The sequence below is a fragment of the Penicillium citrinum genome, assembly GCF_028827155.1.
Source record: "Penicillium citrinum strain IBT 23319 chromosome Unknown utg000010l:1.0-1229701.0:1.0-1230130.0, whole genome shotgun sequence".
Lineage (NCBI taxonomy): Eukaryota > Fungi > Ascomycota > Eurotiomycetes > Eurotiales > Aspergillaceae > Penicillium > Penicillium citrinum.
In genome coordinates this window covers 324,600-338,578 of record NW_026622695.1, presented here as the reverse complement: position 1 = coordinate 338,578, position 13,979 = coordinate 324,600, and the positions used below count along the sequence as shown (strand labels likewise).

At 46.0% G+C, this 13,979-nt stretch overlaps 6 protein-coding genes across 6 annotated transcripts; 4 read left to right on the top strand and 2 right to left on the bottom strand.

Annotated features, from left to right (window-relative positions):
• Nucleotides 1-699: 699 nt before the first annotated feature.
• Nucleotides 700-1,254, bottom strand: N7469_011180 (uncharacterized protein; the record flags this gene model as incomplete). The annotated part of the gene is made up of 1 exon (XM_056650085.1): nt 700-1,254. One exon carries the CDS (start codon nt 1,252-1,254, stop codon nt 700-702), a length of 555 nt encoding a protein of 184 aa, XP_056495149.1.
• A 760-nt stretch (nt 1,255-2,014) lies between these two features.
• On the top strand, nt 2,015-2,854 carry N7469_011179 (putative DnaJ chaperone (Caj1); the record flags this gene model as incomplete). The annotated part of the gene is made up of 4 exons (XM_056650084.1): nt 2,015-2,021; nt 2,097-2,111; nt 2,160-2,220; nt 2,290-2,854. 4 exons carry the CDS (start codon nt 2,015-2,017, stop codon nt 2,852-2,854), a joined length of 648 nt encoding a protein of 215 aa, XP_056495148.1.
• Nucleotides 2,855-3,306: 452 nt separating this feature from the next.
• sec53 (phosphomannomutase SEC53) lies at nt 3,307-4,354 on the top strand (the record flags this gene model as incomplete). Its single annotated transcript, XM_056650083.1, has 5 exons — nt 3,307-3,408; nt 3,468-3,530; nt 3,589-3,905; nt 3,965-4,039; nt 4,105-4,354. The coding sequence occupies 5 exons, from the start codon at nt 3,307-3,309 to the stop codon at nt 4,352-4,354; spliced, it is 807 nt and encodes a 268-aa protein (XP_056495147.1).
• A 317-nt stretch (nt 4,355-4,671) lies between these two features.
• Nucleotides 4,672-5,750, top strand: N7469_011177 (CCDC90 family protein; the record flags this gene model as incomplete). The annotated part of the gene is made up of 3 exons (XM_056650082.1): nt 4,672-5,200; nt 5,277-5,610; nt 5,693-5,750. 3 exons carry the CDS (start codon nt 4,672-4,674, stop codon nt 5,748-5,750), a joined length of 921 nt encoding a protein of 306 aa, XP_056495146.1.
• Nucleotides 5,751-6,148: 398 nt separating this feature from the next.
• N7469_011176 (uncharacterized protein) lies at nt 6,149-8,321 on the top strand (the record flags this gene model as incomplete). Its single annotated transcript, XM_056650081.1, has 2 exons — nt 6,149-6,680; nt 6,745-8,321. 2 exons carry the CDS (start codon nt 6,149-6,151, stop codon nt 8,319-8,321), a joined length of 2,109 nt encoding a protein of 702 aa, XP_056495145.1.
• Nucleotides 8,322-8,574: 253 nt separating this feature from the next.
• Nucleotides 8,575-13,330, bottom strand: N7469_011175 (uncharacterized protein; the record flags this gene model as incomplete). Its single annotated transcript, XM_056650080.1, has 5 exons — nt 8,575-9,120; nt 9,224-9,684; nt 9,746-12,980; nt 13,046-13,230; nt 13,297-13,330. 5 exons carry the CDS (start codon nt 13,328-13,330, stop codon nt 8,575-8,577), a joined length of 4,461 nt encoding a protein of 1,486 aa, XP_056495144.1.
• Between the last annotated feature and the right edge of the window lie 649 nt (nt 13,331-13,979).

The following is a 13,979-nucleotide window of genomic DNA, read 5'->3' as shown; positions in this document are numbered from 1 at the left end:
GAGGGTGGCTCTTGTGAATTAGTCCAGAAAAGTTGATAGAATTTAGTACTTTATACTAGCTACATGCCCGCATATTAATAGCTGTAGTCTGTAACACTGCTGTTGTAGTGCTGTACCAGTACGCAGCCCGAGGACTAAATTGCCCTGATAATCAATTTATTTAATTTGTTACTTGTAATCTATTCTAACATCACTAGGACAGCACTCACAGCGGGTCTCGAGGCACTCTACCAGTGAGGAGCGAACACAACAGTCGTCGAATGGGGATATCCACCGTTGGGTACTAACACGCCTATACTTCACCGACTTATAACGCCAAAGTACTTAAAAAGGCCATACCCCGCTGGTTCTCGTAAAAAAAGATACTGGACTTTTTATCATAACTTGAACTTACATCCAATCATTTTTGCTAACGGTACTTTTTGAAAGTATAGCATGATCTAAGTCACACCACCGTATAAACTAGAAAACGAACAGACAAAAACACAAACAACGGGTACAGAATACAGCAGAAACAGCAGAAATAACCAAAGACGGCAAACATGGGGTGATCGAATAGGGCATCAGTCATTATGAGATTCATTCGTCTCAATCGTTCAACAGCATGGTAATCGGCTTGCCATTGATGGATGGTACCAATGAAGTGAACTATCACCGTCGTGAAAGGCAGCAAGCAATCATCAATGCTTTCTGCTCAATTCAAGCAAACATCTTGGCAATATTCATCAAACTATTCAGATTCTCCGACAATCCAGGCCCGCCTGCACCAAAACCACCACCACCACCACCTCTAGTGGCACCAGCACTACCACCACCAAGAGCACTAATCAAACCATGCGGCAGACGAATCCCCACCACAGCGAGTAATTTAGGTAAAACACCACTTGTCAACAAAGGTACGATAACAAGTAACAGAACCTTGATAGGATGGTGACGAGCATATCGATAAATGTCTCGGAATAAACGCTTCACAGCCCGGACCATGCGTTGAACGAATCCCTCGCGTGGTCTGGCACGACGTGATGATGATGAGAAACTTGAGAAGACGGAGTGGGTGGGACTTGAACGGCCGCTTGATCGTCCACTGTGTGTTCGACCTAGGTTGAAGAATGATGGGGCTGAGTTACGCGAGTGGTAGGTTGATGTGTACCCTTTGTGGCTCCGGGTTGGTGAACCTCGTCGTCGAACGTAGTAGCCATCTCCCTTGGAATTGGAGTGGGAGGTTGTGGAGGAGCGTCCGTCGAACCAGCCCATTTTGATCTGCGGTCTGTGGTCTGTGGTCTTTTTGGGGTTGGGTATTGTATAATGGTGGAGTGGAGTTTGTAAAGAGCGGTGGGATCAGGAGGGGAGAGCACAGAGCACGTAGTCAAGAGTCAATGATCAAGATGGAATTGACGAGGTTGAATGTGCTGAATTGTTGGATGTGGAATAAAATCAAATACGGAGCGGAGCAAGAGATAGTTGGATTCTTTTTTTTTACTCCGAAGAAATTTTGACTGTGGCGATTGAAAAAGGACAGATGCAGGTCAGCCGCTTGGAGGTGCAGATGGCATGCGCAATGTAAAGTCTAGGCTCTCCACTGTTGATTTTCTTTGCAGTTGCAGATGTACTCGCACTCGCGCTTGCACTTGTACTTGCACTTGCAGAGCGGGGTGCTTTAGTAGGGTAGTTGACAGGATGTATGGAGTACGAAGTTGTGGATAAGGGGAGGTCTACGAGATATCGCGAAGTATCAGAAATGAACTGAGACAGGGGATTGTTTTGGGTCCAATTGAAGGTGGCTGGGGATTTGCTTGTCTCAGGGGGTGTCTTGGTTGCCTGTATGCCTTGGTGCCTTCATTTGATGGCAGACATTATAATGCCTGATTTTTGTGGAATTAATACATGCCTGATTACTAGCCTGATAAGTAAGGTGTCATTTCTGCCTTCGACGTCACTGCCTGTGTCAGGTTATATACTCGAGTCATCCTGCGCTGTTCAGATTACTCTTTTCTACTTGGTACATTATACTGCCATGGCGAGTAAGTATAGCTACCCCATAATCCCCGTGATACTACTCTATAGAATTATACTAAAACTGCTATTGTTCTTTCTAGATCCCCCTGACTATTGTATGCCTCCATAACTGCGCTACCTACATCACCCACTAACAACCACAGACAAGATCCTCGGCATATCTCAAGATGCCACCCAACAACAGATCCGCACTGCCTATAAAAGGTGAGTTACGCAGTATATACTCTACTACAAACTAGCCACGTTACAATTACTAACCTGTCTATGTTACAGGGAATCACTGAAATCCCACCCAGACAGAGTCCCAGCAGACTCCCCCGAACGTTCCCAACGAACAAAGAAATTCCAAGAAATCAACGACGCATATTACACCCTCTCAGATCCCACCCGCCGACGCGAATACGATTCTGCCCGCGCCTACGCCACCGCAGAAGAAGAAGTCGACGACGAAGTTCCGGGCGGTAGTACACCCGGTGGATTCCCCTGGTCGAGTTTTGGATTCGGGGGCCAGGATGAGCGTGATTCGAATCAATTTGGATCTGTTTTTGAAGAGATGATGCGGGAAGAAGGGATGGCGGAGGATGAGAATGGGAGGTCTAGACCGACGAGTAAGTTCTGGGCTGTTGTTGGTGGTGTTAGTGGGGGTGCGTTGGGATTTATTGTTGGTAATTTTCCTGGGGCGTTGGCTGGAGCTGTTGCGGGTAATAGACTTGGTGCTATAAGAGATGCGAAGGGGAAGGCTGTTTATGAAGTGTTTTTGGATTTACCGCAGCCGGATCGGACGAGGTTGTTGAGTGAACTTGCGGCGAAGGTGTTTCAGTCTACTATGGGGAGGTAGAATTCGTGCCGTTTTTTGGTTTGATTAGTTGATATTGGCTTATTGGGATTTCTTGGATATGCGACGGTATAGGATTTATATTGGATTGGATACTTATTTAGTCTAGGTTTTATGTACTGTAGATCTGAATGACATATCTTGATATGTACTGTAGTATCTCCACAAGTATCTCTATGTCGGATTACCCCAGATACACAGTATAACTGGTAAGAGGATACGATCAATTCAATTCTGTCTATCTTCCAATGCTAATATCTATATATATAATGATTTATAGTATATTTCTCGTAGTATAACATTCCAATATACGTACTACTGTAGTTGTTAATGTGATCTGGCTTGTTCCACTTCTTCACCGCTTGCGGACTGCCCCTCATATTTATCCCCGCTGCTTTTATTTTGTTTTCCTTAACGTCGATCTACACTCTTCTTTGTATCTTTGTACAATCAATATGACTACTGCCGCTGGAGTCTATCCTCCCTTGGAGAGCCGTCCTCTCAAGGACACCATTTGTCTCTTTGACGTGGACGAGACTCTCACCAAAGCTCGCCGAGTGTGTTCCTCCAATTCCAACATTCATTCAACCCAATTCACTAATGTCCTCTTCACTAGACCGTCAAGCCTGAAATGCTTGAGCTGCTCTCTCGTCTCCGTCACAAGTGCGCCATTGGCTACGTCCGTCTTCCAATTCCACCCACCGCAACCCCCCACCTCCTTCTAATACATTTGACAGGTCGGCGGTTCCAACTTTGTGAAGCAACAGGAGCAATTGGGCTCTGCTACCACTGATGTGACCACCCTTTTCGACTTCTGCTTCCCCGAAAACGGTCTGGTGGCCTTCCGTATGGGCAAGCCGCTCGCGAGCAACAGCTTCATCCAATGGCTCGGAGAGGAGAAGTACCAGGAACTGGCGGACTTCTGTCTTCGCTATATCTCAAACCTGAAGCTTCCTAAGAAGCGCGGCACCTTTGTTGAGTTCCGTAACGGAATGATCAATGTCAGCCCTATCGGTCGTAACGCTAGCGTTGAGGAGCGCAACGAGTACGAGGTGTATGTGCAGCACTACCCGAATTAGCTTGTGGAGAACATATGTCCTAACAAATTCCCAGCTATGACAAGCAGCACAATATTCGAAAGGACTTTGTTGAGGCCCTGAAGAAGGAATTCCCTGACTATGGTCTCACGTAAGTTGTTTCCCAAGCCCTGCAATTAGCTGCTGGATTAATGTGCTAATTAATCCCTGCCACAGCTTCTCCATCGGTGGTCAAATCTCCTTTGATGTTTTCCCCACCGGCTGGGATAAGACCTATGCTCTCCAACACGTCGAGGCTGAGAAGAACATCTCCGGTGCCGAGTATAAGAACATTCACTTCTTCGGTGACAAGTGTTTCGTCGGAGGTAATGACCACGAGATCTATGAGGACCCCCGCACAATCGGTCACTCTGTTGTCGACCCTGATGATACCATGAAGCAACTCAAGGAGATCTTTGATCTTTAGACAGTGATAGCCGGAAAAATGTGCAGTTGCGACGGCGTATGCATTGAAAGAGATATTGAAACTATGTCTTCTCTTGTTTAATGATGAATACTAAACACGACTTAATTGATACCAAATGAATGCCAGTAATTCTTCATAGCATCCACTTCATATTCGTTTGTATTGCATTTGCATTTGCATTTCAAAGTGGAGGACTTTCCCGATTTGCGGGGCCGCGGACAAGTCGATCCCTTAGTCAGCCGATTTCCCTGCGTCACTTTTCAAACCTGCCAACTTCGGCAGATCACCTCGTCATTCTTTATACACTCAAATCTGCCATGGCGCATCAAAAACACGTCGCGGAGGTGCCGCGAAGCATTCTCCCTCGTCTGACATGGAATAGTTCATCATCACGTCCATCCGTAACTTCATCCCACCATGCCGTCCAGGCAACAAGACAACAACGGCAGCAATACCTTCAAGGCTGGAGCCCTTTAACCCGTCAAATACAATCTTCAACTCTACCATATCAGATCTCTCGGGCTATTTCCACTTCAATCCGGGATTCCCGTTTGACCTCTACCATTTCCCGCCACACTACCACCCCTACAACTCGCTCCGCAGAGCCCCTCGGCAATCCCGTCCGACATAATGGCGTCTACGTCGCAACCTTTAGACCTGCACAACGCGCTTTCCATGCAACACCATCCCGACAACGAGATCATCACTTTGATACTTTGAAATTCGTAAAGAGACTCCAGGCTGAAGGGTTCAGCGAGGAACAAGCCGTTGCCATGATGCGAGTATTGAACGATATCATTCAAGAGTCTATCCAGAACCTAACGCGCACCATGGTTCTTCGCGAAGGTGAGTGTTTAGAAAGAAAGCTACTCGGTGGCTGGGAGCTTGTGTGATTTTCATTGTTCTAACCATAGCCGCGCAGATTCCGAAAGATCTACATATACCCAGAAAGTGGATTTTGCCAAACTTCGTTCCGAACTACTCAACGCTGACTCGACTGAAGCCCAACTTACCCGCTCATCGCACGAGAAGATTGCTGCTGACCTTGCGAAACTGAATTCCCGTTTGCGGGATGAGATTGGGAGAACGCAGGCTTCTGTTCGGTTGGATTTGAATCTTGAAAAGGGTCGGATTCGTGAGGAGGCTAATGGGCAAGAAATGAGGATTAAAGAGACCGAGACTCGTATTGAACAGGAGGTTGCTGGATTAAGAGAACGGGTTGAAGCTGTTAAGTTCTCTACTTTGCAGTGGTTGATGTATGTTCCCTCTTTCCAAACCCCCTTATATTTTTGCGCGATTGTGTGTGTGTGTGTTGTATGATTGCTGACTTTGCTTTAGGGGTGTTTGTACTGGTACTGCTGCTTTGATTCTTGGTGCTTGGAGATTGTTTATGTAAAAACGTCCTTGTGTTGAATTGCAGCATGATTGGAGTGTTGGGTTCTACTTGAGATGGATGTCTCTAGTCGCATTTACTTGCTCTTTTCTCTTTTGTACAAATAAATCCCTACTTCCTGTCTATCTGAAAACACTGTCTATTTAAATACTTTCAGACCTAGAACTATTCAAGTATTTTGGTGTCATTTGTACTATACTACGTGAGTCCATAGTAGACTCGGCGCAGTCACATACTCTTTCCATCTTCCACGCCTTCCCACTTTCCTGCCTCTTCTCCTCCACGACTCTCCCCTCGCCTCAATTCAACTCTTCAAAAGCTTCATTCTTCAACTTATTGGCTCTGGCACCTGCATAATCACACTTTAGTCTCCCACTAGTCCACGGAACAGGATCCCCGCAATGCCTCGGACTCCGTTAGCGTGGCCGGCTTTCCAGCCCACATGTTTGAAGGAAATCGCTTTCATTGTCGTCCATATCTCCTTGATAGCTATCAGGTTCTTCGGCCTGATATCTTACAATGTTCACTTTGTACTGAGACTGAGACAAATTTGGCGTATGAGTTTCAATTCTCCGGACCCAGTCGACGAGTCCCCAGGCCTTGAAAAGGATATATCACCCCCTGTTGAAGGTGCTCACAAGGTAAAAGAAAAAGCCGCTGGGACTGATAACAGTCTGTGTTATCACATCTTCATCGCTATGCTGTTACTTCCCCTATGTGCGATAACGACATTGTGCCACTTTCGCCTTGTCATGGCTATTCATGACGACTATTACTCGCAGATGCAGAAAAAGATCTCGTCGGGGTTGAAGGAGGTGTTTCAGTTATACCAGCCGATAAATTTTGCTCCAGACAGTACGATTGGTGGTTGTGATGTGGATATGATACTCATGGATCATGTTTTCGGATCAAGCTATGGGAAGCCTTTCGTCGGTACGTAACAATGTTCCATATGATTGAACGGTATAGTTGAAGGCTATTTCTCATACCTATTCAGGGAAGTATATTCCGCCGAGCTGTAGATTTGATACAGTCCACATCAATTTCACGGTAACTTCAAAGGGAAGGCAGTATGATCGTTTGGCGAGCTTGTATCTAAGCGATGCGGAGGTGTTTCGGACTTCAACTGCGGAACCAACGAATACGGGGATTGTCTGGACTTACATCAAAGATTTGTCTGCATACAATGCCCTCTGGAAGGAGCCCCAAACAATTATCTTCGATCTCGGCAATATCATCAACGATGTGTATACGGGTTCGTTCAATGCGACTCTCACCGCGCACTTTTCTTATCAGAATAATGTAAGGGCTGCGGATAGAATTCTTCCTCTATCTAGAAGAAAGTCTACTTCGAGTATGGCTAGTGCATTCTCATTTCCCAGCGATAATACCACAGTCAGTTATGAGATCCCTACATCGGTTTCACGGGCTATTGTTGGGATTTCTGCGTGCGGGCAGTCTGAAGAAGAGTTTTGGTGGTCCAATGTCTTCTCACAAGATGTTGACAGCTTTGATACTACTGTTGGAAAGCTGTATGGGTATTCACCATTTCGAGAAGTCCATCTCTATATCGATGGGGTGCTTTCTGGCGTCGTCTGGCCTTTTCCAATAATATTTACTGGAGGTGTTGCACCGGGGTTCTGGAGGCCGATTGTGGGTACTGATGCATTTGATCTTCGACAGGCAGAGATTGATATCTCGCCGTTTCTTCCCTTGCTTCAGGATGGAAAGCATCATTCTTTTGAAATAAGAGTCACTGGCCTTACTATCCTTCCTAATGGTAGTGCAGTGCTTGCAGATACTGTTGGGTCATATTGGGTTGTTTCTGGGAACATCTTTCTCTATGAAGATGAGAATACAGGCTCTGTAGATGAGCACCCTGGCGAGGATTACGCCGTTAAAGTAGATTCGCCCCCTCCGAGATTTAAGTTTACTCGACAGCTGAACAAAAATACGACGGGAGGAAATGATACCTTGGATTATTCCATCACTGCAGAGCGTGTTTTTAGCGCCAGTTCCCCGAAGTACAGCTGGTCTCAAAACTTGTCTTTCTCCAATCATGGCATTTTCAACCAACAAGGATACAGCCAGGTCAACAAGCAGCTCACATCGGGAAAATCCACGATTTCCAAGCTCGGAGAAAATGGGCATTCTAACGAGACATCCTTCAGATACCCACTGCTCGTCAACTCCACATACGGCGAAAGCAAAGACTTAATCACAATCGACGCTTGGATGAAAAGAGGTCTAGAGATAGATTCTTCTGGAAACTTTGGGATCTCATTGTACTCCATGGCATCTGGCTCTTCACATCTACGTACCTACCAATCAGGAAAAGCACGATACAAATCAGTATCAGGATCTGGTGGTTCTTTTTCTCAGGGTAATACGGCCGATAACTATGACCGAACCGCCAATGGAGAGACATATTCTCGTTCTGTTCGAGCTGTCAATGGTGAAGTCGTCTATGATACAAGCCCCGTTCATGATGTCCTGAAGGATCCCCGGGGGTCGGGTTCTTGGGGTAGGGATAGTGTAAGGAGTATGCTAGGTAGAGGACCTGGAAGTTCTTAGATGGCATTTCATGTTAATCGAAATGAGGGAAGAGTCTTCTTTAAAGAGTAGTTAGATTTTGATTATTTTTGGTGCAATGCTTTGTTGCGAACTGCTCCAAGAAATGTGAAGTACTAGAGGTACTTAGTATAGGCTTCAGGACTCGCGCCTCGAAAGCACCTGGGCAATGGAAAGGGGACGGATTTAATGAGTATACTTAAACAGCTAGAAGCTTTCCATTCAACATATCTATTCTTAAAATACAATTCACAAGTCATGCCACATCGTTAAGTTCATCCCGTCTCTGCTCAGCAGCTTCTCCCCGTAAGAATCGACCAACCTCTCGTTCAGCATCAGTCGACCGACCATCTCCATCCTTCAAAGAAGAATTTCCAAAAATACACTGCCACAAATCATCCTTCTTAACCATCTCTCCTCCCGAAGCCCCGGTAGTCATAAGATTCGTTAAACTCGCATCCTGCAACTCCATAGAATTGGCAGAATCAATTGCCGTCTCCGTCAAATCCGAGATTAAAGATTCTTCGGCTGAGTCGGTGATTTTCTGCTCTTGTTTTTCTTTTTCGAGGATGTGCGCTAGTCGGCGTGTTACGGAGAGATCGTAGATTGATTCTTCTACGGTCCCTGAAACAAGGTACATCCATACGGTTGTTTGGCGGTGTTGACCGATTCGATGGACTCGGGCTATGGCTTGTAGTTCGATTGCGGTGTTTATTAGTGGTTCGCAGAGGAAGACGTGCGTTGCGTTTATTAATGTTAGACCGGATGATTGGGCTTTTCCATGGAGTAAGAAGCATTCGACCTGAAGTTTGTTAGAAGAGAGCAGACGAAGAAGGGGGGATTTGGGATAAGATGGGATATTTGATGTATGGAGTGGCAGGGTGTATGATTAGAGAAGTACATACCGCTGGATCTTTCTTGAAATTTTCAATACCACCCGGAGAGTCGACGCTGCTGTTAACAATTCCGAATCGGTGGAATGCTCTTTGTAGGACGGCCAAGAAATTCTTGTACTGGGAGAAAATAATTGATTTTGCGCCAGGATCATGCTCGCGTAACCACAGCACATGTCTTGCAAGTGTATCGATCTTTGTTCCGAAGGATCCATCTAGATCAATGTTTTTGATTTCTTTGAGAAGTCCCGAGCTGATATCACTATAAATGGCATTTTTCGGATGGCGTTCCTGATCAAGGTTGACAGGCGCCTCTTCTTCTTGCTGTACTACTAGATCCTGTGGCTTGTAGGTGATTTGGTGGAAGTCATTGGGCTTGAGTGGTTTTTTGCACATTGGACATGTTCGATGTTGACGCCACCATAAGCGTAGACAATCTGTGCAGTATTTATGGCCACAGACAGTCAAGACCCCTGGTAGTGTCGTTAGATATGATATATAAATTCCACTAGCCGGACTATGAGGGAAACTTACCGATTTCGAAGCTCGATTGGCAGATAATGCAGATCCTCGAAGTATCTTCTGAGCCTGACTCGTCTCTCAAATGAAGAAGGTATCGGCGTTTTGACTTCAATGATGAGATCTTGCTTTCGAGTGTCTCCTCGCTTCTCAATTTCGATGCGAATAGGTCCTCGTCCATAGGTTTTCCGGCATTTTCCTCATCGTAAGGCGCCACTGTATCGGAAATTTGTTGCAGATGGCGATAGTACTCTAAACGATTGTTCATAGTATCACGGAACATTTCCACTTCCCGCTCTAAGCTCGATGAGATCTTCAATTGTTCCGCAATCAATTGTCCAGCATTTTTTAGAACCTCGCCAACCATCTCCAATTCTGAACAAGCACGTGAACTGCCTCCACTGGCTTGCCACTCCAGTGAAGTTACCAGACTGCGAAGTTCACTGACAATTCCACGAAGAGAACCGAGTTCTGGGTCTGGAACAAGTCCACTGCGGATATTCATGATAGATAGGAATAGCTCTGGTGATGGTCCTTCACCTTTTTGTGCTTGCATGATACCTGCTTTGACTTCGTGGGATATAAGGATATTCTTTTGTCCGGTGAGAGCGTCGTGACGATCTGCATACATTGACCTCAAAGCTTCCATGTAAACGTACATTTCATCTTGGTGTTTGGTTGATCGTTCATATTCATCTCCCTCGAGCTCGGCATCTTCTTCTTGATCGATCAGTGATTGGGAGACTAGTTTGATCATTACATCGCGCCAGGCGTTATATTGCTCTGCATGCTTGTTTAGTGCAGTGCACAGATCTTCAAATTTATTCAGCAGACGATATGATTCTAGTCCCCTGCTGTATAGAAAAGGCTTCATCTGGGGAATGTTCACGAATTGCTTGTCTCGTGTCTTCTCTTTGATGATTCGCATGTACCGTTCCACTTTCTTCGAAATATCGATCAACATCTCTTTCCGGATAGTTTTAGCTGCCTCGTAACCATCGACTTCTTTCTTCTCGAGGGCCTTGAAATCATCGGAGTCGGGCTCGGTCAGGTTCGTGTCTGTCTTGATTTGGTAGTACGCATTTGCAGTGAAGAAAACTGCGATATGCTGAACTTCTAGGGCAGCGCGTAGTTTGAGTCGACATTGGCCTATGCGGCTATTCTTATCACCCTCTTCTCCCTCATCATCACTGCTGTCTGAGGGATCAGAGCTGACTTTCGCGTTTCCATTGCTTTCATGCTCTTTCATTTTCAATCTTTGCAGCCGAAGCTGTTCCCTGCTATCATTGACAAGCTCCGTCGAGTGGTCAAGAGCTTTCTGCCACAGCGCTAAAGCCTCCTTCCCACGTCGTGCAGTTTCAAGGAGCTGCCCTCGTCGTAGTTGTGACAATAAAAGTGTTCTTTCTTCTGCCCGAATAGCAGTGTCTGTATTTTCAATCATGACCTCTAGAACCTCGTCAACTGTGCGTAGCGGTCCATTTGCTGCACCAAGAGCCCTTCGATTACGCCCACTGACCTCAGGATGTAGGCAAGTTTGTCGAAGTCTAGTTAACCAGGCTCGCATTGATTCAATGACAGCCGGATCTTCAGGATTCCAATCTTGTCGAAGAGGGGCACCGGATTCATCTAGACCGACCTCTGCGCACATTGTTTCAAAGAGCTGACCATAATGTTGTTCTTCAACTGCAGTGAATGGGATGGTTATCACAAAGCGTTTCTGTAGTGGCAGACGAAGCTCATCTCGGACTCGATCCTTGCTATGTCGAAGAGCAATCGTATTAATTATATTGAAAAGTGTTGGTGCAAAACACGAATATAAGCGCTTCCAAAGCGGAGCCGAGAATGAAAATGGGTGGTAATGTAGAAACAGAAGAAGACCGAATAGATCGTCGATGCCTTTACGTATCGGCGTACCAGTAACGGCCCATGCGTTCTGACGGGGAATTAAACGGGCTACTCGAGCCGCATTACTCACACCACTTTCGATCATTTGCGCTTCATCAAGACATACTCGCCACCAAGAGATGCGGACTAGTGGTGTTTTTCTGGGCTCAAATCGTTTCTGGTTTCGTAGACTGCGTGCTGGGGTTTCATTGGCATAATGAATCTCCCTGGAAATCACATTGTATGTTGTTAAAACAACGTCACATTCCGCGATTTCCTCTATCACCAGATCATCCGATCTTTCTTCTCCTCGCTTGATTCCTGTGTAGTGATGGACTCGGAGAGCTGGGGCATGCTGTTCAAGTTCTTGCTTCCACTGCTCGAGAATTGCAGGTGGCGTTATGATCAAGGTAGCGCCTGAGACTCTTAGTCCATCTGGATCTGGTTTCACTTGCTCTGGACGTCGATTCAGGCTCATCAAGGTGATCATTTCCACTGTCTTTCCTAATCCCATTTCTTCAGCAAGGATACCGCCGCGAAGTGTGTCCGCGGCGTCAATCCATTGCGAGATATCGCGAGTCAACGTCATGTAAAGATGACTAACATAGCAATCTTGGCCGTCGGCATCCTTGATCTTGCTGAAAGAAGCCGGGATGTCGCTGTTGGGGGTTTGATCAATGGGTAGAACTGTTCCATCCTTTTCCAACTTCATACCTTCTCGCGATAGAAGCCATCGAACTGCTCTCCGCTGAAAAGGAAAAAGTTGACAAACTAGATCCGGACAGGTGAAATCAGCCGATGCATCTACTGTGTCTGGCGGTACGTGGACGCTTTGGTAGAATTCTCGCGGGGACCATCTGCTAGAATTTCCGAGCAATTTTTCTCGGCGCGTCTTTTGCGAATCTTCTTTGGATCCCGCCGGGTGTTCAAGCGTGTCCCCGAGGGCATATTTAGCGAATACTTCTAAGGCCGAATCGGGAATTTTGCGTGGGTCTGGAATCTCAAGAGAATCTCGCCATAATGCAGCCACTTCTAGTACCAACTGTTGATTGTTCGGAAAGAATTGGATTGAGGCTTGATAACTCGCTAATGGGGTACGGCTGAAGTAATGGTCCGCGCATACAAGAAAATGAATTTGATCGATTTGTTCAAGTAGATCAAATAGCCGAGGGTCATCAAATTCGTGGCTGAGGATCAGTTCCTGCTGATCATCGATAGAATACAATGTGATGCGGTATGGTTCGGAGTCAACCTTGCTCTCGACTTGAAATATTTTCCGGATTTGTAGAATGACAGGGATTTTGTCAGAGGGATTGGCAGATCCATTTGAAGAGTGGTTGATTACATTAGAAGATGATTGGTAATTCTGGTAAATTTTGAAGAAAATTGTCAGCATGCGACTTCGCGCGCGTGTGGGTGAAGTATACTAACCATGTGTAATGACAGCCGAGCTAATGGAACATGTCGCAATGGGATTCCTGTTGAAGAGATACCAAATTCTTTCGATAGTCTATGAGGACCCGACTTGGCGGTTTTGCGTCGCTTCACGGGGTGTTCGTTGACATGCTTTGCATCGTTTTGCGCAAGAAACGAGTGTAACGACGCCGGGACCGCATCTAGAAGCACGCACATAGGTCAGTTTTGTACATCCAACTCGCATGGGGAAGATTGGAGATACATACCCCGGATTTGAACTGCCTCTGCGACTACCGCCATGGAATTGACAACTGATTTTATCACTTGCCACCACGCCACGGAGAGAGTCAAGTTTGAAGTCGTGGCGCATCGCAACGAAAGCTGGGGCGATTGCGATCACGTGCTGATAGGGGCATATTTAATCCGATTAGCCGGGACTCTCTTGGCGCCAAGACATTGTATAGCAGCATCGCATCAGTGCTCGCGTGAATAAACTGCCTAAAAATAGTTCAGTTTGAAGCCCACTCCAGTATAATTCAAGGCCTAAGAGTACTCCTAGATCATGGAAATAGTAAGAGTTGAAGACTATCGTTGTCATTGAGCATTTGACAGAAAACTTCGATATATTTTTTGGAAGCAACTTCTATTTTTAAGTGAACCAGCTTCTCTACGCTAGAATAGTTAAGATACGAAATTCTTCAGTAAAGGATTTGACTATACGAAGCAGTCAACTCTATCATATCAGTCAAACTTGATCACAATGTGTGCAAACAAAAATAGTATGTGCTCAGATGTCTGCCTGAAGCACCTGGCGTGAACGGACCTGATTAGTCACAAACTGACTAATCCCCGCTCCCCACGCCATATAGCGGACCTGAGAAGACCAACAACGACGACGGTGACGTACCTGTGGTTGCCTGTATACATCAAGGGATTTTGATTTTGCAAA